Source organism: Salmo salar, chromosome ssa25 (genome assembly GCF_905237065.1).
Source record: "Salmo salar chromosome ssa25, Ssal_v3.1, whole genome shotgun sequence".
NCBI lineage: Eukaryota > Metazoa > Chordata > Actinopteri > Salmoniformes > Salmonidae > Salmo > Salmo salar.
Window position 1 is genome coordinate 14121014 of NC_059466.1, and position 25610 is coordinate 14146623.

Here is a 25610-nt window from a genome sequence, read left to right on the forward strand (position 1 = left end):
CAGTCAGTATCTGGTGTGACCGCTATTTGCCTCGTGCAGCGCGGCACATCTTCACTGAGTTAATCAGGTTGTTGATTGTGGCATGTGGAATGTTGTCCCACTCCTCTTCAATGGCTGTCCGAAGTTGCTGGATCTCGGTGGGAACTGGAACACGCTGTCGTATGCAGGCCATGGAAGAATTGGGACATTTTCAACTTCCATGAATTGAGTACAGATCCTTGCAACATGGGGCCCTGCATTATCATGCTGAAACATGAGGTGATGGCTGCGGATGAATGGCACGACAATGGGCCTAAGGACCTCAAGGTATCTCTGTGCATTCAAATTGCCATTGATTAAATGCAATTGTGTTTGTTGTCCGTAGCTTATGCCTGCCCATACCATAACCCCACTGCCACCATGGTGAACTCTGTCCACATCAGCAAACCACGTGCCCGCACGATGCCATACATGCTATCTGCCCGGTACAGTTGAAACTGGGATTCATCTGTGAAGAGCACACTTCTCCAGTGTGACAGTGGCCATCAAAGGTGACCATTTGCCCACTGAAGTCGGTTACGACTCCGAACTGCAGTCAGGTCAAGACCCTGGTGAGGACAAGCACACAGATGAGCTTCCCTGAGACGGTTTCTGACAGTTGGTGCAGAGATTCTTCGGTTGTGCAAACCCACAGTTTTATCAGCTGTCCGGGTGGCTGGTCTCAGGTGATCCTGAAGGTGAAGGAGCTGGATATGGAGGTCCTGGGCTGGCATGGTTACACGTGGTATGCAGTTGTGAACATACTTCCAAATTCTCTAAAATGAAGTTGGGGGTGGCTTATGGTAGATAAATGAACATTAAATCTGGCAACAGCTCTGGTGGACATTCCTGCAGTCAGCATGCCAATTGCACACTCCCTCAAAACTGCACATTTTAGATTGGCCTTGTCCCCAGCACCAGGTACACTTGTGTAATAATTATGCTGTAAAGTGGCTGGATTATTTTGGCAAAGAATAAATGCTCACTAACAGGGATGTAAACAATTGTGTGTACACAATTGGAGAGAAATACGGTTTTTGTGCATATGGAACATTTCTGGGATCTTTTATTTCAACTCATGAAATATGGGACCAACACTTTACATGTTGCATTTATATTTTTGTTCAGTACAGTAGAAACCTTCTCTGAGTGGAAAATGCTTTGTTTCTACATTTATTTTACTAAACAGTTGCAATGTACAGGGTTGTGTAGGTTACTACGTTTTTTTTTTTCAAGATGATTGACGAGAACAGTTTTGTATAACCCATCGGGCTGGATTAAAAGTTCATTTACTTTGTAGAACTGCTGACAGACAATTGTCTAACTCTGCCCCTAACTTTTGGACTTCATAACATTCCCAGGAGGCATGGATTATTGCATCATTGTTAGTTTTACACTTAAGACATGACTCTGCATTTGTGCTATGGAATTAGTGATTTTTTTTGGTCTCGTGTAATAAATTCTATTCCTTAGTTTATACTGGATTAAGCGTACATTTTCGTTAACTGTAATTTCGTTAGTTATGTTCCAACATTCCATCCATCTCGTGCCAATATCAGTTATTATTAAGTCTTGGTTCCAATAGTTAAAATAGTATTCTAAGAGATTGTCAGATGGATAGGCTCTTTGCAAGGTTTTGTATATCTTACCTATCATATGAACTTCATTTTCAGACTCAAATAGGATTCCCTCAAGGTTGCTCTGATGTCCAAAAGATTTCAAATACAAATGTATTGATTTGAAACTTTTAAGTATCATCTATTTGAAAATACCTTGGTAGGTCCAAAATTGCTTTTTAAATCTGTCATGGAAATATATCAACCCTGGCAGTGTACCTTTCACCCACATTTGTCTCTCTACCTCTCTGAGTCAGGTTTCTGGGGGCTGATCAACAACGCTGGGAGGACCACACCTATAGGCCCCACTGAATGGATGCAGTTGGAGGACTTCAGGAAGGTTCTGGATGTGAATTTTAATAGGTCTGATTGAAGTGACCCTGAAGTTCCTCCCACTCTTAAAGAAGGCTCAAGGAAGCGTGGTCAATGTTGCCAGTATCCCCGGGGAGGCTTTCCCTCAATGGAGGAGACTACTGTCTATCCAAGTATGGTGTGGAGGCCTTCTCTGACAGCCTTGGGTACTGGGACATTGTTTTACATTACATTAAATTCTGTAAACTACGGATTGATTTCTGTGCATTTTATTATGGACCTGTAACTGTGCAATGCTAGTTAGAGATATACACTGAGTATACCAAACAGTAGGAATACCTTCCTAATATTGAGTTGTCTCAAGGCTTAAACATCTTTAACCTGACTCCTCCCCTTCATCTACACTGGTTGAAGTGGATTTAACAAGTGACATCAATAAGGGATCATAGCTTTCACCTGGATTCACATGGTCAGTCTATGTCATGGAAAGAGCAGGTGTTCTTAATGTGTTGTGTTATTCATAGATTTAAGCATGTATTAGCTACATAACAACTAAGCTGCCTGCTTTTATGTTCAGGCGGGATTCGCAGAATTTTGGTGTCAAAGTGAGGCTGGACCTTATTGAAGCAGACCACCAGAGACTGGATCTGTCTTCCTGAGGAGGCCAAGCACTGATATTGACCCAACTTCTTTGACGGAAATGAGTAGATACTGTATACTGAATGTTTTTCAAATAGTTTAGTCATGTCATTACAATGCAGAAACATTCATGTCTGTCTCGCATCCATTTCCCGTAGTCTACAGTATATTACAGATGTAAAAGCTCATGATTTCTCCCTTTGTCTCTTGTGCAGTTCAGACATCTCCAAAGTGACCAGTTGCATGCCCTGACAACTCGCCACCCACGGACGCGCTAATCACCTCATGTTGATACTACATAGATTATCAATGGTGTATGTAGTGCAAATAGGGAATAATTCATGAATATTGATATTACATTTTCCCGTGGTGCCTACAAAATACACTGTGTGTGTGTGTGTGTTAGAGGTTTATATGCATTTCAGCTAGTTAATTTTCTCAAACAGATTTTTGGTTAATCACAATGTATTTTAAGGTAAGAAAAACAGAACGTTAAGATTGTATTACAAAACAAATAAATGTATTCATTTTACGTCTCAGCAGCATACATTTTGTCTCTCACTTTGCTATATAGAAAGCCATCTGAGCATACAGTATTTAGAATGATCAGTGATACAGTCTTTATTTGTTCTTTTCAAAATACAAAACAATCGATCTAAGAACACAGGATTTATAGCCCATGTTTAGAAAATGACAGTCAGATTCTTTGTTTAATGACCTGACCAAATTCTGTATCTCCAGATATGGATATTTTGCTATTGGACTTTACCAGCTCCAGAGGGTCACTGGATGTGTCCAAAATTATACATCTTCACACATTAAAATCATGGGCATATTCAAGTATTGTTCCAAATGAATTTGAAAGAGGACATCATTATTCATACACTTTTTTTACTAAAATATGATCATTTTCATTTAAATATGCCAAACAAAAGTCAGGGAACATTGTTTATCATTTTGATCTTAATTACCATGTAAGTATGCTTAGTATACTATTCTTTGAGATATTTGGAATTTTCATCGTTTTCTTTTGACAGCATCCATAGATTTAGGAAAGCTATGGTAAGAGCACAAGAATTGGATCCGTTTGTATTTGCTTCGCTTTGTTTGTTTTTTAAGCCCTGAAATGAGGTATATAAACATGCAAGATGAAATGCACACATATTCAGTTTTGATCAGTGGCAAAAATAATGAATTATCCTTTCAAAACATTGTCCTAATTCACAATGCACTTCACCTGTTCTTTGTTTTGTTTATGAAGCATTAGGGATAAGATAATATCCTCTTGGCTGTTGGAAATAGATTATCAACAAAAATCGTACTGTTCAAATTTACAAATGTACAACATATTTATAAAATTTCTAACAGCAGTTTCAGTGCAAAGATATACATACAGTATATCACAATAAAAAGAATTGGCATAAGAAATATCAGAAGGCATAGTCATGAACAGACCTCTTTTCTGTATGCTAAAGAAATGTTTGTCTAATTTCTTTTCACAAATCAATCTTAGTTTTGTAGACAGGCTACGTATAAAAAGGGATTCTGTGCAAAGGAGAGTGTGTCTTTGATTCCAATCTGTGAGAAAGGGGGTCATACATCGTTGTCCTCTTTGACGAGGTTCGCTGTGTCTTGGAAAGTGTCCTCAGTTGGTGAGTAGGTGCTGGGATAATCCCTCTTCAGGCGTTTGGTGGTTGGGGCAAAGGGAGAGGGGTCAGTGGAGGAACTCTCCTCATTGCTTCCTACTGCTTTTTCATTCTGCATCTGAAAAACAATAAGGAGATGACTAGCAGAAAACAGGTTAACACAAACCCAACATCTGTTCACCCTGAGTAGCAATCATAAGCAAACCTCAAACAGTTAGAAGTACATTCTCCACTGTAGAATAGCCATGTCTCAAAAAGGAACAGGTCCTGAGAGATATGAACCATAGAGACAGTCATCTCCCAAATGCTCATTGGGTGTCAGTGTTGGGCTTACCTCTGAGTAGATAGGGTTTTCAAAAGTTAAGCTTGGCTTCAATTTTCTTCTGAAGGCACTCCACATTGACTCCTGTAAATGTAGGACACCATTGCTGTAAATTACAATATAATCCCTATCCTTTACCTAATGATACAAGTACAGGAAGGGAGAGTCACCTGAACAGGCTTGGCTCTGGCTGTTGAACTGTCCACGGTGCTCACAATCTGCTCTTTATGGTTCTTCTCGATCTGCTCGCCGCTAACAGTAACAGTCACCTGTTTGGAGTAAAACAGTGCAGAACAATTAGTATTGTTTTAACAATGATGTCAATCCCACCTGCCCTAGGAATGTTCATGCAACAGGGTTGTCTTGCGTACCTGTGTGGCGTGGATGACAGCAGGATCACTAGACGATCCAGTTGCTCCATGGGCATACAGATGGTTCTCAAACGTGATTGGCCTCCCCGCTTCCACTGCGGAGTTCCCATCCTGAACGAGACATACTGTTATTCATCATGTCCATCAAAGGTGATTCGAACAGCATTGCTATCCATCATCTACATGTATTTCAAGCTCTTAGTATGAAGTCAATGCCCTGCAATTTGTGCTTTACTTTATTAACTACAGAGCAAAACAACCCTGGCTAGGAATGTGTTGACTCCCAGTCTTGTTAATAATGTATAATAGCAGAGGTCAAAAGAGCTAAAGTCAACCGGGGTCTCCCAGGCCTAACAAAGGATTAAAATGCTGATGGTGCAGTCTGAAGGTGCAGTGACACCACTAAGTGCTAAACCAACACAATCCAGTGCTTACCAACTGCATGGCCCTGTCAATGAATGACACCCCGATGGGTGGAGGTCCCAGATCCATTGTGACATTGTCACCCGAGCGAAACGTCACCCCATTGCCCGTGTCACCCGATTTCACCAGACTGCTAAGGCTGAAAAATAGAAAGACAGAAAAGAAAATGGCTTCTCGTTCACACACAACAATGTGAGGCTCTCGTTTGAAACGTTACGACGGAGGCAAGCACAGGCGTTTGAAAGCAGGTGAGCTGAGAACCTACCTGGGTAGATTGGGCATGGACGGCATTAAGGAGCCAGTTCGTTTGTAGTTGAGGAAAACCCCGACAGCCAACGCTCCGGTGATGATGAAAATAATCACTGCTAACAGTGCCGCAACTGCTGAAGACAAAAGATGTCAGCAAGCAACCAAGTTTATTCCAGGACATTTCTACTAATCTTTTGTAAAACATGTATCAGTAGTCCAAAAGGAAAAACAATTGATCACTTATTGCTGGTAATGACCTATTACTTTGCTGACATACTGCAAATTGAAGTTAAACGATTATGGTGTTGAGCTTTTTATTAGCTAGTGAGCTAAGTAATCTTTTACTGGAGAGAAAAACAGCTTTAGTGTTTGCTGAGTCAAAACAAATCTCACGGTCCCATTATAATGACTTGTGAGACAACGGTCGGACGAAAACTAATGTTACTTGGCTCAATCAATGCTGTGTAACTGCTTCATCATGAACCGCGAATCAGAAATGTTGAATGAAGACTGGCACGTTGGACTGACATGTTTGGGGTGAAATCTAATCGTATTTGAAGAGATCCATAATGCAGGTCATTCAGACGTTCCTCTTCTTGTCTCACTTTTTACTGTACCTGCTCCTTCAGGGGCATCCCTGGACTTTCCCATCTCACAGTAAGCCCCTGCATAGCCATACTGACACCTGCAAAAGAAAAGACAAAAAACAAATGTTTATTCATGGGGCGGAACGAAACACTCATATGGCTTGGGGCTGTGTTGTTATATGTTATAATAATATGACAACGAATCTACTTCCTGAGACCAGCTGCTGAACTCACTTGCACTTGGGCAGGCCCCCTTCGTCAGTGTAGCAGGTCCCTCCGTTCATGCATCTGCATGCAAGGGGCATTAAGACTGGAACCTCAATGGCTGCAGGAGTGAAAGCCACCACAACATCATCACCACGTCACACAGCAACGTCTGAGCAGCCATGCATGTATAGAGTATGATTTCGATGATCAATGGTGCAGCGAGGCTGCATTCACAGGTGATGGGATTTCCTTTATAGACCATACCTGCATCACATTCGTTGGGGTTGAAGCCCACCAAGGATGAGCCTTGGGGGCAGGTGCAGGTGTAGCCTCCAGGCCGGATCAGACACAGGTGACTGCAGACATCCTTACAGGGGTTGGGCACTGAGAGGGAAGAGGGGACCTGTAACTACCGTATACTCACCAGACAGGAGAAAAGTACAGTGTTTGTTTTAGACTTGACAAACTCCAACCTGAGCGGTTGTATCTATGCTCCTGGTAGATGCGGACTTGAGTCAGCCAGGGGTTGATGGTCAGCACCTTCACTTTTTCCTCCTTCCCAAACTTATCAGCCTTCCAGACTTCACCTCGCTCCTTGGTTGTCCAGTACACATGGCCCTCAAAGACATCCAGGCTGTAGGGATTACCAATATCTGATGCAGAAAATGGCCATGCTTAATTAGCCACTATTTGAATAGATGTGTAGTCTGGTACAATCATTAACTATTAAGGGAGTTAATAACGTAGTTATTATAAAAAATATATCACCAGCATGTTAGCAGCATCTATGGCTGCATCCCAAATGGCGATTTATTCCCTACATAATGCACTACTATGAGCCTTGGTCAAAAGTAGTGCACTATATAGGGAATATGGTACCATTTGAGACGCAGCCTAAGAAAGGTCTCAGTGGGTTCTGACCTCCTGACATGATGATCTTCCTCTCGGTGCCGTCCGGCTTCATGGACTCTATGATGTTCTCCTTGGAGTCACACCAGTAGATCCTGTCTCCATTCAGGTAGTCCAGAGTCAGTCCAGTGGGCCAGCCCAGGTCCTCGTCCAACAGAACCTGCCTGTGTTGCCCGTCCATCCAGGCAGACTCAATCCTGGGTCTCCTGCCCCAGTCTGTCCAGTACATGATTCTGGGAAATGCACAGTCACATATGCTTAACAGAGTGTTTGTTAACGAATGTCTTTGACTTTCAAATAATATTTGTTGATCACTACACAATGCTGTTATATCTGACAGGATACACTATATTAGCTTATTGTGAAGGACACACACACACACACACACACACACACACACACACACACACACACACACACACACACACACACACACACACACACACACACACACACACACACACACACACACTTTCTTCTTCGGAACAAACAAAAAAGCCCCCTATGCCACTGTAGTTGATCACTTCCATACCCGAGTCCTGGATTCAAAACAATAGCAGCTGGCTGGTCCAGGTCATTATGGATCAACCACTTCCTGTAGCGCCCATCTAGCTTTGCCACTTCAATTCGATTGGTCCCTGCGTCTGTCCAGTAAATGTGACTGTGAAACCAAGATAAGCTGTTAGATTGAATACAAATATGTATTCTTAAAATCAAAAATAGTAAGCAATAATGAAGGAGTTGTACCCTCCGACCCAGTCCACAGCGATACCATCAGGGTTGGCAACATATCTCAGGTTCAGATCCAACTCCTTCACTGGGTTATTGCCGTTGTCATTGAATGTGGTCATGTAGGCTCGCTTGATAGAGCCAAACTGAGATCCTCGGCCCAGGACCGTCCAGTACACAATACCTGAGAGCACAATAGGGTCATATTCAGAAATGTACATCATTGCAAAATGGTTTGCAACGGAAAAACAAAAATGTGTTTCTTATTGGACAAGTTCATGTAGTCCCTCCCCGTTTTGGCCCCTTTGCTTCTGTTTGGTTCCTCATGAAGTGGAATAAAAATGATGTTTCTGCTGAAAACCTCCCCAGTCACTGTATCACTCCCATAGTGCTCTTAACATGAGCCAAATGGCACTGACTAGTTAACTAGTTGAGCTGAAGGTCTTACTGAGTCCAATGCCCTCTGGATCCCACTGGTAGTCCAGAGCCTGGATGTGCTCGGCGTTGTCCACGTAGTCTGAATACTGCTCCGATGACAAGTTGAAGCGGCGAATTCTCACGTTGTCAGGCAGAAGCAGCACTGGTGGGTTTCCTGAAATGGAGAATGGTGAAATATGGTCCCATCCTTAACCTGTTTGGGATAGGGGGCAGTATTTTCACGGCCGGATAAAAAAAACGTACCCGATTTAAACTGGTTACTACTCTTGCCCAGAAATGAGAATATGCATATTATTAGTAGATTTGGATAGAAAACACTCTAAAGTTTCTAAAACTGTTTGAATGGTGTCTGTGAGTATAACAGAACTCATATGGCAGGCAAAAACCTGAGAAGATTCCAAGCAGGAAGTGGCCTGTCTGCAAATTTGTAGTCCTTCTTTTGCTTCTCTATCAAAACTACAGTATCTGAGCTGTTATGTGACACTTTCTAAGGCTTCCATTGGCTCTCTAAAGCCTTCAGAAACCAGATTGAGGCGTCTCCTGTCTCTGGGCAGATAATAGCAGCTGAGTTTGTCAGTGGACTGCCTGGTGACAAAGAGATTGGAGATGCGCATTCACGAGATCACGTCATTTTTTCTTATCCTCTTTGAATGAATACAGCATTGTCCGGTTGGAATATTATTGCTATTTTACGAGGAAAATAGCATAAAAATGTATTTTAAACAGCGTTTGACATGCTTCTAAGTACGGTAATGGAAAATTTTTTATTTTTTTGTCTGGAAATGCGCTCGCGCGTTACCCTTTGGATAGTGACCTGAACGCATGAACAAAACGGGGGTATTTGGACATAACTATGGATTATTTGGAGCAAAAACAACATTTGTTGTGGAAGTAGCAGTCCTGGGAGTGCATTCTGATGAAGAACAGCAAAGGTAATAACATTTTTCGAATAATAATTCTGCGTTTAGTGAGCACCGAACTTGGCGGGTGTCAAAATAGCTTGCCCTGATGGCTGAGCTATGTACTCAGAATATTGCAAAATGTGCTTTCGTCGAAAAGCTATTTTAAAATCTGACATAGCGATTGCATAAAGGAGTTCTATATCTATAATTCTTAAAATAATTGTTATGTATTTTGTCAACGTTTATCATGAGTAATTTAGTAAATTCACCGGAAGTTTTCGGTGGGAATACGATTTCTGAACATCACATGCTAATGTAAAAAGCAGTTTTTTGATATAAATATGAACTTGATTGAACAAAACATGCATGTATTGTATAACATAATGTCCTAGGAGTGTCATCTGATGAAGATCATCAAAGGTTAGTGCTGCATTTAGCTGTGTTTTTTTTTATATATATATATTTTTTTTTACATATATGCTTGCTTTGAAAATGGCTGTGTGATTATTTTTGGCTGTGTACTCTCCTAACATAATCTAATGTTTTGCTTTCACTGTAAAGCCTTTTTGAAATCAGACAATGTGGTTCGATTAACGAGAGTCGGTGTAAAATAGTCGTATGGTTGAAAAATTGAAATTATTGCATTTTTGAGGTATTTGTATTTCGTGCCACGTTCTTCCATTGGATATTTGGTGAGGCGTTCCGCTAGCGGAACGTCTAGATGCAAGAGGTTTTAAAGGGATACTTTGTAATTGTGGCAATGAGGCCCTTTATCTACTTCCCCAGAGTCAGATGAACTCATGGATACAATTTTTATGTCTCTGTGTCCAGTATGAAGTAAGTTAGAGGTAGTTTTGCAAGCCAATGATAACTAGCGTTAGCACAATGACTGGAAGTCTATGGGTATCTGCTAGTATTGTAAAAATCCCAAAGTATCCCTTTAACATTCAGGCATTCTACTCCAGAGCACTAACAGATAGGAGGCAGATGTTTGCGTCCCAAATGGCACCCTCTTCCCTATACAGTACAGTACTTTTGACCAGAGCTTAGCTGCACTACAAAGGGAATAGGGTGCCATTTGGAACGCAGACAGAATGACTTGTCCAGCTAAGCTCTTACCCTCAGCAGCACACTCAATGCCATGTTGCTCGCTGACTGAGCGGAAGCCCTGGGCACAGAAACACTCGTAGCTTCCCTTGGAGTTCTGACACTCCTGTGGACACGTCCCGTAGACCTCACACTCGTTGACGTCTGTTCACAAAACAGAACAGGAAAAACACAGAGAAAGCCAAAGGTTAATTTTTTTAATGTTTTGTTATTTCACCTTTATTTAACCAGGTAGGCAAGTTGAGAACAAGTTCTCATTTACAATTGCAACCTGGCCAAGATAAAGCAAAGCAGTTCGACACATACAACAACACAGAGTTACACATGGAGTAAAACAAACATACAGTCAATGATACAGTAGAAAAATAAGTCTATATACAATGTGAGCAAATGAGGTGAGATAAGGGAGGTAAAGGCAAAAAAAGGCCATGGTGGCAAAGTAAATACAATATAGCAAGTAAAACACTGGAATGGTAGATTTGTAGTGGAAGAAAGTGCAAAGTAGAAATAGAAATAATGGGGTGCAAAGGAGCAAAATAAATAAATAAATACAGTAGGGGAAGAGAGAGTTGTTTGGGCTAAATTATAGATGGGCTATGTACAGGTGCAGTGATCTGTGAGCTGCTCTGACAGCTGGTGCTTAAAGCTAGTGAGGGAGATAAGTGTTTCCAGTTTCAGAGATTTTTGTAGTTCGTTCCAGTCACTGGCAGCAGAGAACTGGAAGGAGAGACGGCCAAAGAAGGAATTGGCTTTGGGGATGACCAGAGAGATATACCTGCTGGAGCGCGTGCTACAGGTGGGTGCTGCTATGGTGACCAGTGAGCTGAGATAAGGGGGGACTTTACCTAGCAGGGTCTTGTAGATGACCTGGAGCCAGTGGGTTTGGCGACGAGTATGAAGCGAGGGCCAACCAACGAGAGCATACAGGTCGCAGTGGTGGGTAGTATATGGGGCTTTGGTGACAAAATGGATGGCACTGTGATAGACTGCATCCAGTTTATTGAGTAGGGTGTTGGAGGCTATGTTGTAAATAACATAGCCGAAGTCGAGGATCGGTAGGATGGTCAGTTTTACGAGGGTATGTTTGGCAGCATGAGTGAAGGATGCTATGTTGCAAAATAGGAAGCCAATTCTAGATTTAAATTTGGATTGGAGATGTTTGATGTGAGTCTGGAAGGAGAGCTTACAGTCTAACCAGACACCTAGGTATTTGTAGTTGCCCACATATTCTAAGTCAGAACCGTCCAGAGTAGTGATGCTGGGCGGGCGGGCAGGTGCGGGCAGCGATCGGTTGAAGAGCATGCATTTAGTTTTACTTGTATTTAAGAGCAGTTGGAGGCCACGGAAGTTGAGTTGTATGGCATTGAAGGTTGTCTGGAGGGTTGTTAGCACAGTGTCCAAAGAAGGGCCAGAAGTATAATAATAGCACAAGCAGAGGAAATCATAAGAGGTTTTAAAAGTGTGTGACATTGGTACAGAGTGGTGTTCCCGCATTCAGCTTGTACTGATGCTTCCTGTACCTTCACAGGTGTTCCTGTCTGTCTGGCTGGGTTTGTATCCAGGCCTGCAGGAGCAGAGGAAGCCACCGTCTGTCAGGTCTGTGCAGTTGTGCTCACAGATGTTCTCACTGCAGGAGCGCCCACTGCCAACATCTGGGGAGAGCACATGTACACGTGTCACATTATGAGGGTTGACATTTACTCTCACCTCAGTATTATACAAACAGCCATATACTGTAGCTTAGCATAAGATAACAGTTTATGATGACTGAGATGGAGAGGGAAGACTGTGGTTACTGAGTTGGGTGGGTTACTCACTGCAGCCCAGCTCGTCAGAATGGTCTCCACAGTCATCATAGTCATCACAGGCATACTGCAGAGGGATGCACTGGCCATTACTGCATTTGAACTGATCTGCTGAACAGGGCCCATGTGTTGGGGTCTGGCCTGTGACAAACACAACACATCATGTCAACATGTCAATCATTTCAGAGAGTGAAAGACATGGACGATCGGATGGACAATAACCTTTGGTAACATGACAAATTCATCCCAAATGGCACCCTATTCCCTATAAAGTGCACTACTTTTGACCACAACCCTATGGGCCCTGGTCCAATGTAGTGCACCATAAAGGGAAAAGGGTTGCCACTTGGGATGTTACCTACATAATGTTCATACAAGGATGGGCTATATGTACTCCAAACTCCCATGGAGATGGGACAATATATGACAGTATTGTAACTTGCGATTGGCGTGTACTTACAGTGCTCCTCTTTTTCGTCAGTGCCGTCCCCACAGTCGTCCACCGAGTTGCAGAGCTCATGGCTATAGATGCACCGGTTGTTGTCACAGCGGAAACGGAACGGCGGGTCACACGGGATGTCCACTAGGGAGACAAAACCAGGGCCCGTATTTATCAAGCGTCTCAAAAATGATCTAGGATCAGCTTTCCCTTTTAGATCATAATAAATCAGACTATGAAGGACAGGGAGGACCTAATCCCAAATCAGCACTCCTACTCTGAGATGCTTGATAAATACGGGCCTAGGTCATGGCCAGGCTCAATCTCAAGGTAAAATGTCTCATTGTTAATTAAAGAATAAGGATTCATTCAACAATGTAACTATTTAAGGAACAGTGTAGCCATTGAAGGGGCATTGGCCTTACAGCAGAGGTGGAGCTCCTCATCTGAGTGGTCTCCACAGTCGTTGTCTCCGTCACATTTCCAGTAGGGCTGCACACACACATGGTTCCTACACTCAAACAGGAACAGTGGGCAATACGTGCCATTGGGATAACGGGTTGCTGCAAATGAAAGAAATGGACCATTACAATTCAAATTCATGTTTGTAACTTTTAAACTTAAGATTGGGGGCTCCTGAGTGGCGCAGCGGACTAAGACACTGCATCTCAGCGGTCTAAGGCATGGCATCTCAGTGCTAGAGGCGTCATTACAGACCCGCTGGTTCGAGTCCAGGCTGTATCACAACAGGCCGTGATTGGGAGTCCCATAGGGCGGCGCACAATTGGCCCAGCGTCGTCCGTGTTTGGATGGTGTAGGCCGTTATAGTAAGTAAGAATTTGTTCTTAACTGACTTGTCTAGTTAAATAAAAGATAAATAAAAATGTTTAATAAATAAATTAAATAAATAACTGTAGAGGGTGCTGTAGTAACATAATAATAGTTCTGGACCTCTGAGGAGAAAGGAGACCAGTGAGTAAAATTGGTTGAAAATATGTAATGTTAACCAGTTTTGCCGTTGAAATGACGTCTTTTCAACAAGTTTTGCTCACTGGGAGTGTTGTATTTGATGTCAGCCCATTGACAAATCTATGACGATACATAACACTTACGGCATGATGTCTCGTCAGTGTAGTCCAGGCAGTCGGCGTTGCCGTCACATTTGAACCGGTCGGCAATGCAGTGGCCACTGCCACACTGGAAGTAGCCCGGGTGACAGGTCCGCAGCTCTGCAACACAGCCATGCCAGCACACAACTCATCATGAATACTGCAGGTATTAATCAAATCAAATGTTATTTGTCACATGCACCAAATACAACAGGTGTAGACCTTACCATGAAATGCTTACTTACAAGCCCTTAACCAACAATGCAGTTCAAGAAATAGAATTAAGAAAATATTTCCTAAATAAACTAAAGTAAAAAATGCTATAAAAAGTAACAATACAATTACATAACAGGGGTACCGGTACCGAGTCAGTGTGCAGGGGTACAAGTTAGTCGAGGTAATTTGTACATGTAGGTAGGGGTAAAGTGACTATGCATAGACAATAAACAGCGAGTATCAGCAGTGTAAAAATCTTTTCAGCCTTCTAAGGGGGAAAAGCTGTTGTCGTGCCCTCTTCACGACTGTGTTGGTGTGTTTGGACCATGATAGTTTGTTGATGATGTGGACACCAAGGAACTTGAAACTCTCGACCCGCTCCACTACAGCCCCATTGATGTTAATGGGGGCCTGTTCAGACCGCCTTTTCCTGTAGTCCACGATCAGCTCCTTTGTCTTGCTCACATTGAGAGAGAGGTTGTTGTCCTGGCACCACACTGCCAGGTCTCTGACCTTCTCCCTATAGGTTGTCTCATTGTTGTCAGTGATCAGGCCTACCACTTTTGTGTCATCAGCAAACTTAATGATGGTGTTGGAGTCGTGCCTGGCCACGCTGTCGTGGGTGGACAGGGAGTACAGGAGGGGACTAAGCATGATGATACCATTTCAATTCAAATTCACTTTGTGAATTCAAATTCAATTTCTGTTGGCACTAATATCACTCCATACACTTCACTTATTTTCAGCCATGCCAAGTGCTGAGGTATCTCAGATTCGGATCTTGTGTTCACGACTACTGTAAATAAACATTGAAAAGTGACTTGAATTCACAATCTGACCAGAAGAAACCCGGCAACAGAAGAAGTCAATTTATTCCGGTGGTCCTTTCTGTGTATCCTGTGCCTCAAAAAGGTGAAGTTTTACTGCTTCTTTCCTTGGTGCTGTATTCCATCACACTTTAATAAGCAGAGCCAACACCAAAACAAAGAGCAACCACTCACCACAGTCCCTTTCATCTGAGTTGTCCTCACAGTCGTTGTCATGGTCACAGACCCAGCGGCCGGGAATGCAGTGCAGATTGTCGCAGCGAAACTCGCTCTCCGAGCACACACGCGGGCCTGGGGGAACACAGAGAGGGGAACTAAAGAATTAGCACTGCATAAGGGAAGACTTAATTAGTTGTCATTGCCACAGTCCAAACAAACAGGATGTCGACACAGATGACAGTGGGTATTACCATATTACTACATTATTCTGGGATTGTTTCATCATATTTCATACAAAAACAGCCACTGCTTTGACAAATACTAGAGTTCTAGTCCCTCAATTGGGTAACTGCAATAGCTCCGCTGAGCTATGACTTGTTTCTTGCATTACCAAATGATCTCGAAGCACCCAACCAATCATGCTGTCATTTTTCCGTGGTGAGTTCATGATGGAGTTCACTGGAGGTGTTCTCTCGCCACGCATCACCACCACAGTTGCAAAGAGGAGTGGCAACCCCAGAAAACGAGCAAATGTCATCACACTACACATTAGTAGTTGTTCTTTGAAGCAGATACATTATCCTCATCAGCTGGCATGCTCTCAGACTTGTTTAAATTCTCCAGGGCAGAGGTGGCCGACTCCCCCACTCCCTCCGACTGACATGCCGACGAGCTGTTTCTCTAGCAGCTGATAAGCCCGCCTCACATTACGCTGCTCCGAAGACAGAAGTGTTAAGTCTTTTACAAGAGCACTTTGTTATCTGATGAAACAATAACATGTCCGTTCTTTGCCATCAACACCTTTATTTCATGTGGGTGACTCACTGTGTCTGAGCTACATTGGAATCCCCCACTAGAATCGCTTAGAAGACACTCAAAGCCATGACTACAAGTATCCAGCCTTTTTGAGTCATGTGAATTAGCCCATAACTGCTAAGGTGACACGTAGGGCCGGTTTCACCAGTTGGACTTAAAAAAGGTTGGGCTTAAATGGATGAGGTAGAGCTACAGCCTTGTTATGCCCAACTTGTACAACCGGCCCATGAAGACTCAGTGTAAAAGTGCCAATGCGAGGCAGCCAGGGGATCTAAGGTGAAGGTTGTTAATTAGATACAGTATTAGACAGTGGTGGTGGGTAGAAGTACTGAGTAACTCACTACAGGCGCGCTCATCCGAGCCGTCGCCACAGTCGTTGTCCCCGTCACACCTCCAGCGCAGAGGGACACACTGGTGGTTGTCACAGCGGAAGTCCCCCAGAGGGTTACAGGTCACCTCCTCTGAAACCACAATAGGCACACACACAGTGACACGAGATAAGAAGCAAAAGACAACGCTCAAACACATACATGCACCTGTAGTGACACTTTCCCTCAAGTTCTTATCCTGATCCTTAGTTCTTATCCTCCTTATCCTTAGTTCTTATCCTTGTCACGCCCTGACCATAGAGAGCCCTTGGTTCTCTATGGTGTTGAGGTCAGAGCGTGACTGGGCGGGTGTTCTAGTCATTCTATTTCTATGTTGGTGAGTTGTATGGTTCCCAATTAGAGGCAGCTGGTAATCGTTGCCTCTAATTGGGGATCATATTTAGGAAGCCCTTTCTCCCACCTGCTTTGTGGGATATTGTTTCAGTTAGTGCCTATGTGCGCGCTGTACTTCACGTTCGTTGGATGTTTTGTTGTTTCACTGTGAATAAAAATTATGTGGAACTCAACTCAACTCAACTCGGGAATCGCCAAGGAGCATAGGGGTACAGCGATGACGCCAGGGACCGCGGCTACAGAAACCCCAAGATTTTTTTGGGGGGGGCACGAGGGGTGGTCGGCCGAGCCAAGGAGAGAGACAGAGCCTGCCTGGGAGTCGATGGAGCAGGGCGAGGAGGGATATCGGAGAATGATGTTGGCTAGGAGTATGCTGCAGCGCACGTGTGCTGAAGAGCGTGACACCAGTCCGGTGCCATCTGTGCCAGCTCCCCGCACTCGTCCTGAAGAGCCAGAGACCGTCAGGGAGGCGATGGGGAAGTTGGGAGAGAGAGAGAGATGTTGTGCAGGTGTGTTCTGCACAACATTTGACCTGAGTCCTGTGCCAGCTCCCCGCACCCTCCCTGAAGTGCGTGTCAACAGTCCGGAGTGTCCTGTGCCGGCTCCACGCACTCGATCTGAGGAGCGTGTCATCAGTCCGGTGCAAACTGCGCCGATGCCCAGTCCAGGCACGGTGTCCTGTCCAGCTCCAAGGCCGGAGCCTTCCTCTGCGCCGGTGCCCAGTCCAGGCACGGCGTCCAACCCAGCTCCATGGCCAGAGCCCTCCTCTGCACCAGTGCCCAGTCCAGGCACGGCGTCCAACCCAGCTCCATGGCCAGAGCCCTCCTCTGCACCAGTGCCCAGTCCAGGCACGCCGTCCAACCCAGCTCCATGGCCGGAGCCCTCCTCTGTGCCGGTGCCCAGTCCAGGCACGGCATCCAGTACCGCTCCAAGGCTGGAGCCTTCTTCTACGCCGATGCCCAGTCCAGGCACGGCGTTCAGCCCAGTGCCATGGCCGGACCCGGGGTCTGGCCGGGGGCTACGACCCGCACCGGAGCTGCCACCGACACTAGTCACATCCCCTACCCTCCCCATCTGGTTTCAGGTTTTGCGGCCGGAGTCTGCACCTTGGGGGGGGGAGGTACTGTCACGCCCTGACCATAGAGAGCCCTTGGTTCAGAGCGTGACTAGGGTGGTGTTCTAGTCATTCTATTTCTATGTTGGGGAGTTGTATGGTTCCCAATTAGAGGCAGCTGGTAATCGTTGCCTCTAATTGGGGATCAAATTTAGGAAGCCCTTTCTTCCACCTGTTTTGTGGGATATTGTTTCAGTTAGTGCCTATGTACGCACTGTACTTCACGTTCGTTGGATGTTTTGTTGTTTTGTTGTTTCACTGTGAAGTAAAATTATGTGGAACTCACGCTGCGCCTTGGTCCGCTCTGTACGACGATCGTGACAATCCTCCTGATATCCTTAGTTCTTATCCTCCTTATCCTTAGTTCTTATCCTCCTTATCCTTAGTTCTTATCCTCCTTATCCTTAGTTCTTATCCTCCTTATCCTTAGTTATTCCTTGAAATTTTATATGCCCAAACATTGCATTCGTGCAAACACATGGCATGGTTTTACCAGACACAAATTAAGCAATAAAGATTAAGAGGTTGTCCATTAAGTTTGCTTTGTAGTCCAGGACTAGGCTTCATAAAGTGTCCGGGAAGCCGTCCCTCAATTAGTTGATTTATCACTTCAAAATAAAATCAACAGTCATTCCAGTATTACTTGTCCTCTTTGAGATCATTTCAAGACAGAAGATTAAGTTCCAGCTACTACAAGACACTGTCAGATGAATGAGAAATTCTTCAACACTGTGCATCATACTGTTTAATATAGCGTTGATGATAACTACTAGACCACAGAGCTTTGAACTGAGAGGTGCCATCTGTTTTTTTTTTATTAAAGCAGAGCTGATCATGCAGAGGGGAGTGCGGCATGCCTGAATTGGGTGAGCTCTGAGCTATGCCAGGTCTATAGGAGAGGACATGAGAGGAGGAGAGCTCGGCTGAGCTGTCTCTACCACACAGTGCTGGTGGTTTGAAAGATAGTGGTGCTAGAGGGGAGATCCCTCCTATCCCTCCACCTGGCCCGGCTGCTGCATTCTCTAACACAGATTAGCGTGGATCTCCCCTCTAGCGCAGGGATGGCACTAATGGAGTGAGGGCCTCTGATAAGAGATGGGAGGGTCATGGCTGGTGTGTGTGGATCGGTGCGCGGTACAAAGAGCACAGTGTGCACCTTGCCCCGTACAACAGTACACATGCGCACGCAGGCACAAGCACACACTTTCACACGCGCACAAACGCACACAAGCCATAAATCCAGAAAGTTCTCTCATGGGGAGCAGGCAGTGAGACCCTCTCCATCACTACCTCCCACTGTCACACTATGTAATGTTCTGCTAATAGCCCTTAAGTCACTCCCAACACACATTTATACCTCATACAAAAACGTTATTATTTAGTGCCGCGGGTTTTAACCATTGGTTGATTTCTGTCTGAACGCTGATGTTTCAGTGGACTCACCGCAGTGCTGCTCATCACTGTTGTCCCTGCAGTCGTTGTGGCCATTGCACACAGACCACTGTGGCACACAGCGGTAGTTGGTCCTGCAGACAAACTGGGTGTGGTTGTCACAGCGATAAGACGGCCCCACTGTGAAAAGACCACATCGAATACATCAATAGCAAGGAACAACATGCAGACGGACACTTTAGAGGAAGTCTTTCAATCGTATATCTGGTGGGAGAAAACAACTGTTAATTGTGATTTTCCACAGTTTAGAATGAACAGGTCTCAGTAGGCTCACTGGAGCAATCCCACTCAATCCCTACAGTTGAGTGTGTGCTTTCACCGCATGATACTCTGTGTGATCGTCACTCACTGCACTCTTCCAGAGGCTCGTCAGAGTTGTCGCCACAGTCGTCGTCCACGTCACACTTCCAGTTCTGGGGGATGCAGCGTCCGTTACGGCACTTGAACTGTCCGGGCCGGCAGGTCCTGCTGGAGCAGTGGGCGGGCTCCTCGTCAGAGCCGTCGCCACAGTCGTCGTCCCCGTCACACTGCCACGCCTCGGGGATGCACCTCTTATTGGCGCACTGCCACTGGTGGGTCTCGCACTGATGAGTGGCTGCACAGACAGTCAATTCAGTTTTAACCCTCCACTGAAGTACATTCACGCACAGCTGCTATACAAGGTTATGGGAAATCAACAGGTTAAAAACAGTGTAATCAAACAATTGCAAAGAATGTTTCCTACGCGCTCAGAGTGTTCTCTGGAAACAAAAATTACAGAGCTAAATGCCACCCACCACACAGCACAGGATCTTCATCAGAGCCATCATGGCAGTCCTGGTTGCTGTTGCACAGGAAGTGGGGGCTGGTGCAGTTTCCATCGTTGCACTGGAACTGGCCCAGTCGGCAATGGCGACTGGGGCAGGTGGAGGGCTCATCAGAGCCGTCTCTGCAGTCCCTCTGGCCGTCACACTTCCACCAGATGGGGATGCAGCTGTGGAGGGGAGGTAGGGACAATACTGTTCAGGGCTCGTCAATGCCTCAATTATACCACAGGACATGTGATATGCAGCGAACGAGTGCATAGTAGTACAACTCTTAAGGTGAACTCCCACTCACCGCTCATTATCCGCACATCTGTACTGGGTGCTGGTGCACATGGGCAGGCAGCGAGCCACGCCACCCAGCTGTACATTCAGAAAGTGGTCGGGGCATTCACAGGTGTGACCCCGCCCCCCGTCACGGATCAGACACAGGTGGGAGCAGCCTCCATTGTTATCTGCACAGGGGTTGGTCACTGGGGGGAGAGAGGGGGTCAGAGAATCAGCACAATCACATTCAGCGCAGCTGGGCAAACACAGGCACGGCATTGTCTTAACGTAAACACTTGAATGGACCTAACAGGCAGGAAACGTCAGGATAAGGAAGTGATAGCAATCTGAGTGTTGAGGAATGGATGTTGATACAGGAGAAGAGGATACTCAGATTACTGTCTCCTGGACTGAGACTGACCTATGGGCTGCCTAAAGGGATGGCACACGTGGATGTCGAAGGGTCTGTGTGTGGTGTTGACAAGAGACTGGCGGCCGGATCCGTCGTATTTGTTGCCTTTCTCCACTGTGTGGGTGTTCCAGTCAGTCCAGTACACGGTCTCCTCAAACACAGTCAGGGCAAATGGATGGGGCAGTGTCCCGTCATACACAGTGTGTCTGTGATGTCCCTCCAGGTCTGAGAACCTGAGGAGAAGAGGAAGAGTAGGATTACAGGAGGCATTTAGGTGTTTAGGAAACCAAGCAAGACTGTATGGCAATTAGAAGCGCGGTCTTACTCGATGTAGTTGAGATGGGCATCTGACCAGTAGAGCTTGTCATTGCTGTAGTCAATGGTGACCCCATTGGGCCACTCGATCTTAGTGGTGATGATGGCTGTCTTGTTGGTGCCGTCCATTCCAACACGGCCTATGAAGGCTTTCTCCCCCCAATCCGTCCAGTAGACATATCTGACAGGGACCAAATCAGTTTAGGTTACTAAAGACCTCTTTTATTGAATGAACCAAGAATCAATCATACCACTTTTTCACTGTATAATGATTAATGGGGCAAATTTACTCACCCATATTTTGGATGCAGAACGAGCGCCCTGGGGTTTTCAAAGCAGTAGGTATTATTGGCATCCACACAGTGCTCAGCCAGTTTCTTAGCAAAGCGCCCGTCCAGTTCGGACACTTTGAGACAGTCCAGGAAGCTGTCCAGCCAGTAGAGCTTCCTGCCCACCCAGTCGACCGCCAGGCCCTCCCCATGGACCACCCCGTTCACCACCACTTCCCTGTTACTGCCGTTATAGAACATTCGCTCAATCACCCTGCGGCCCACGTCAATCCAATAGAACCTCTTGTCCACGCGGTCAAAGTCCATGGCCACCACGCTGGTCAGGCCCTGCAGGATGAGGGAGTAGGCCTCTCCGTCCGTGGACAGGTTACGAAGATAATAGCGGTTACTAAAGATGAGGTAGGGTGTGATGTGGCTGTTCTGACGACAGCTGCGGCCATCCGGTTCCCGTAGGAACCCGGGGGCGCATTTACACATGTAGGAGCCCACGGTGTTCTCACACACCTGACTACACACGCTGGGCGTCTCCGCACACTCGTTGACGTCGTCGCAGGTCTTGTTGTCGGACATGAGGCGGTAGCCGGGGCGACAGGTGCAGATGAAGCTGGTGGGTGTGTCAGTGCAGTTATGGTCGCAGTGGTGCATGGAGGGGTTGGTGCATTCATTTATACCTGCATCCAGGATAAGACAGAACAGGCTTTAGAGGAGATTGACTATAAATCCAACACCACACTGCTCTGTTGTGATACTAAATACTATATTGGCATTGTATTTATATTTAAATTTGTTTGTTTTACTGCTTTTAAGACATCATGCACTCACCACAGCCCTTCTCGTCACTGTTGTCTGAGCAGTCGTCGGTCCGGTCACACACGTTAAAGAGAGGGACACAGTGTCCGTTGTCACACCTGAACTGCCCAGGGGGGCACGTGGGCGGTGGCGTGCGGCACATGTGTTCTAGTTCATCCGACTCGTCCCCGCAGTCGTTGTCCCCGTCACAGATGAAGGCGAGGGACACACAGCGTCCGTTTTGACAGGTGAACTGGTGCTGCTGACACGGCTGGTAGGTGCAGCCCTGCTCGTCACTGCTGTCCCCACAGTCATTCCTCCGGTCACACCTGCCACCAAACACATCAGTCACTCAGTGTGCTTCCCTGTACACCAGGTGGTGCTGCTGTCCAGTCCCAAAATTCACACTGTAGTCTCAGCCTCTACAAAGCAATGATACATTCAAGAAGAAATCTGAAACATGTCATAATTATGTCTCTGTCATGTTAGAGTCTGTCAAACCTGTAGGAGCTGCGTATGCAGAGGCCGTTACTGCAGGTGAACTCGTTGACGCCACACGATCTGCGCGTGCAGTTCTGGTGCTCGTCCAACGCGTCCGCACAGTCCGCATCGCCGTCACACACCCAATCACGAGAGATGCACTTCCTCTGTGGCCCTAGGTTGTTCACACAGGTAAACTCCAAGACTGAGCATGTGCGGTTAGCTAAAAAAAAAACAGAGGGGCAGGAAAATGACACCAAATTAGAGAAGTTACATGATGATGAAGACTCCGAGACTGGACCTAACATTTCTCGCGTTCCAAACATTCCTAAGTGTATTTCAGGACCTCTAGCCGTGACTTCGGTTTCCTATCCATCTAATGTGATTGAGCCCCATTGTTTGAAGTGAGACTCCTGCCGAGGCCTGTGGTGCGCTGAAGACATGCGCTCCAGGCTCCTTATTGTCAGAGCCCACATTCGAGAGGAATGACATAAGAGTCTAGATCCACCCTGAGCCAGGATTCTGAGACAGGCACAAAGTAACGAGTGACGCAGGGGAAATCAGGAATGTGAGCTCCTTGGAGACGTTCAACAGGAGCCAGTATCCACCCCCACACCCCCAGCATGTATCCTGATCCATCAGTGTCTGACGGAGATAGACTGGAGAGGAATACACTAGGGGTACGCGGGTCAGCTGTTTGTTCACCCGCAACTGGGTCAACTTAGTGAACTTGTCTATAATTAGATACATGCAGCTTCTCTTCTGTCATTATAAGACTAAAGACTAGAAGACTAAATAAACCCTTGCTCACCAGAATAATGTCATAAATTGATATAATACATTTTTCAATCTAATTGACATCTGTAAAGTTTTCTGTCATCTTTACAAAGACGTTTATGGACCGGGGAGAACTTGCAAAATGTCCAAATGACATCAGTTTGACCAGTTCTAAGGAAATATAAAGCTGTGAAAACGACCCAACATGTTTCTGATAAGATTTCAGTTCGGCTTGGATGCATATTTTATGCTCATGAAATACTACCAGCTTTTATGATGCCGATAAAGACAGCGCGAGTCAAAATTTGGTGTATAACTTTACTGCAAAAAATGCTTAATTCTGCAATTGTTAATATTAAGTCTATATGAGAGGTTATAGACCTACGTCTTGTGACTGTTGAATATGTATAGCGCCTCACAATCATCACACATGACGGCACCGCCATCATCCTCTTTTACCACTTCGCCAAATCTTTCCCAAACACTCATTTTCTGGCCCTCCCTTCTCTTTATTTTCAACTCTCCACTTCGCAGCTTTTCTCTCATTGAATTATTCTCTGACATTGTTCCTTTTGCCTCCGTGGATCAAAGTTAAAGCATTTGGCGTTAAGGCCCTGTAGGCCCTAAAGCTTAGGCCTACTCATCAATGCCAGATAGAAAAACCTCAATGTAGCCCATAGATGTAAACTGCACGAGAATGATACATTTATGGATTTTTTTTTTTAAACTATTGTTTTCTCTTTATTCAACCCGCTCGCCACCCACCCGCCCTTCAGCCACACAATATTTAATGACCCTTAATCCGCCCACCCCGCGTGGACTGCGGGTTATAAGTCAACCCACTCTTCACTAAAATACACTCACCACAGTTGTGTCTCTGGTCCTCATCACTCATGTCTCCACAGTCATTGTCCCCATCGCAGACCCAGGAAGAGGTGATGCACCTGCCGCCATCACAGCGGAACTGGTCGGTGTTGCAGGTTCTCACCAGGGTGACTGGAGATCAAAGGTCACAGACATAAATACAAACCATGCATGAATGGATTAGAACTAGAATACTATTGTGCTTAATAAAAAGATAAAGGGAGGTTGTGTAATTACCCTGGGACAAAAGGAAGAGAGGAAAGAGGAGAGAGGAAAGAGGAGAGAGGAAAGAGTAGAGGCTGTGTTTGTCAGAGGAGACTGGTGGGCGTCAGTAGGGAGGAATGTGGCAGACAATGGGAGGCCTGACTGACTGACTGACCACACCACTAACAAAGGCGTACACTATGGACACATCAGCAACAGCACAAGCATGCGCGCACGCACACCAACGCACAGTATGGTGAGGGAAGGAGAGCTGTGGTACTTACTGCAGGAGGAGGGCTCATCAGAGCCGTCAGCACAGTCGGTACCCCCATCACAGTACCAGTGGGCTGGGATACAGCGGCCACTGGAGCAGTGGAACTCATTCTGGGCACACGTGGAAGTGGCTGGAAGCGGAAAAAGAGACATTTAGGGGTCACTCTCCTCTCAAAACCCATTTTGAACGCATATGAAATGGCACCATATTCTCTATATTAGGCACTTGCATTTTACATTTTAGTAATTTAGCAGACGCTCTTATCCAGTGCACACATTTTCACACTTCTTTTGACACACCCTAACTGTACAGACCAGGCCTGGGGGACTCACCGCAGTGTACAGGGCTCTCGTCACTCATGTCCCCACAGTCATTGTCCCCGTCACACAGGTAGGAGCGGGGGATGCAGATGTTGTTGGATGCACACTTGGTGTGTTCTGGCGGACATGTTCGCTCCGCTGAGATACATGACAAGAAGAGGATTGGTGTTATCATCTCGTGTCACAGAGCAAAATCTATTATTTCACCACACTTGAAACGTCTCCAATCCTTATGGACTGACATTTTAACTTTCGATCTGAAACCAAGTCCTGCTGTGTAGACTTACGGCAGTTTTGTTCGTCTGAAGTGCCATTGTCAAAGCAGTTGTTGATGCCGTTGCAGACGTAGTCCTTAGCGATGCAGCGTCCGTTGTTGCAGGGGAACTCAGTGTTGGGGTCGCACAACCTGAACAGGCAGCCTACCTCATCACTGTTGTCGCCACAGTCGTTGTAGTGGTCACAGCGGTAGTGGTAGGGCACACAGCGACCGTTCCCACAGGTGAACACAGTGGGCTCGCAAGTGTGGAAGGCTGCCAATCGAATAACCAAAAACACCATAATCAGAGATCTAGCCAATGGACAGGGAGACAAGGGGCTGTAGGTCTCATGCATCTCAGAGTAGGAGTGCTGATTTAAGATCAGTGTTGCCTTTTAGATCACAACGAATCAGATTACACGGAC

At 45.6% G+C, this 25610-nt stretch overlaps 1 protein-coding gene across 8 annotated transcripts in view; it reads right to left on the reverse strand.

Annotated features, from left to right (window-relative positions):
- Positions 1 to 3083: 3083 nt before the first annotated feature.
- LOC106586206 (low-density lipoprotein receptor-related protein 2) overlaps positions 3084 to 25610 on the reverse strand; it is a 63773-nt gene continuing 41246 nt past the window's right edge. For 4 of the 8 annotated variants that reach the window (XM_014173223.2, XM_045707399.1, XM_045707401.1 and 1 more), the window contains 35 exons: positions 25217 to 25459; positions 24942 to 25067; positions 24620 to 24739; positions 24132 to 24263; positions 22512 to 22713; positions 22044 to 22339; positions 21226 to 21892; positions 20942 to 21112; positions 20626 to 20849; positions 20233 to 20410; positions 19911 to 20107; positions 19484 to 19729; positions 19126 to 19254; positions 16188 to 16307; positions 15046 to 15162; positions 13832 to 13948; positions 13145 to 13282; positions 12741 to 12863; positions 12293 to 12421; positions 11996 to 12127; positions 10488 to 10619; positions 8477 to 8620; positions 8047 to 8212; positions 7832 to 7960; positions 7312 to 7532; positions 6864 to 7043; positions 6655 to 6774; positions 6418 to 6508; positions 6202 to 6281; positions 5613 to 5730; positions 5360 to 5486; positions 4925 to 5035; positions 4724 to 4822; positions 4566 to 4637; positions 3084 to 4349 (listed from right to left, as the gene is read on the reverse strand). In XM_014173223.2, the coding sequence (XP_014028698.2) occupies positions 4179 to 4349; positions 4566 to 4637; positions 4724 to 4822; positions 4925 to 5035; positions 5360 to 5486; positions 5613 to 5730; positions 6202 to 6281; positions 6418 to 6508; positions 6655 to 6774; positions 6864 to 7043; positions 7312 to 7532; positions 7832 to 7960; positions 8047 to 8212; positions 8477 to 8620; positions 10488 to 10619; positions 11996 to 12127; positions 12293 to 12421; positions 12741 to 12863; positions 13145 to 13282; positions 13832 to 13948; positions 15046 to 15162; positions 16188 to 16307; positions 19126 to 19254; positions 19484 to 19729; positions 19911 to 20107; positions 20233 to 20410; positions 20626 to 20849; positions 20942 to 21112; positions 21226 to 21892; positions 22044 to 22339; positions 22512 to 22713; positions 24132 to 24263; positions 24620 to 24739; positions 24942 to 25067; positions 25217 to 25459 (5768 nt within the window). In that variant the 3' untranslated portion in view covers positions 3084 to 4178. The remainder of the gene's footprint in view (positions 4350 to 4565; positions 4638 to 4723; positions 4823 to 4924; positions 5036 to 5359; positions 5487 to 5612; positions 5731 to 6201; positions 6282 to 6417; positions 6509 to 6654; positions 6775 to 6863; positions 7044 to 7311; positions 7533 to 7831; positions 7961 to 8046; positions 8213 to 8476; positions 8621 to 10487; positions 10620 to 11995; positions 12128 to 12292; positions 12422 to 12740; positions 12864 to 13144; positions 13283 to 13831; positions 13949 to 15045; positions 15163 to 16187; positions 16308 to 19125; positions 19255 to 19483; positions 19730 to 19910; positions 20108 to 20232; positions 20411 to 20625; positions 20850 to 20941; positions 21113 to 21225; positions 21893 to 22043; positions 22340 to 22511; positions 22714 to 24131; positions 24264 to 24619; positions 24740 to 24941; positions 25068 to 25216; positions 25460 to 25610) is intronic. The other 4 variants (XM_045707402.1, XM_014173224.2, XM_045707398.1 and 1 more) reach the window with 3 other exon arrangements.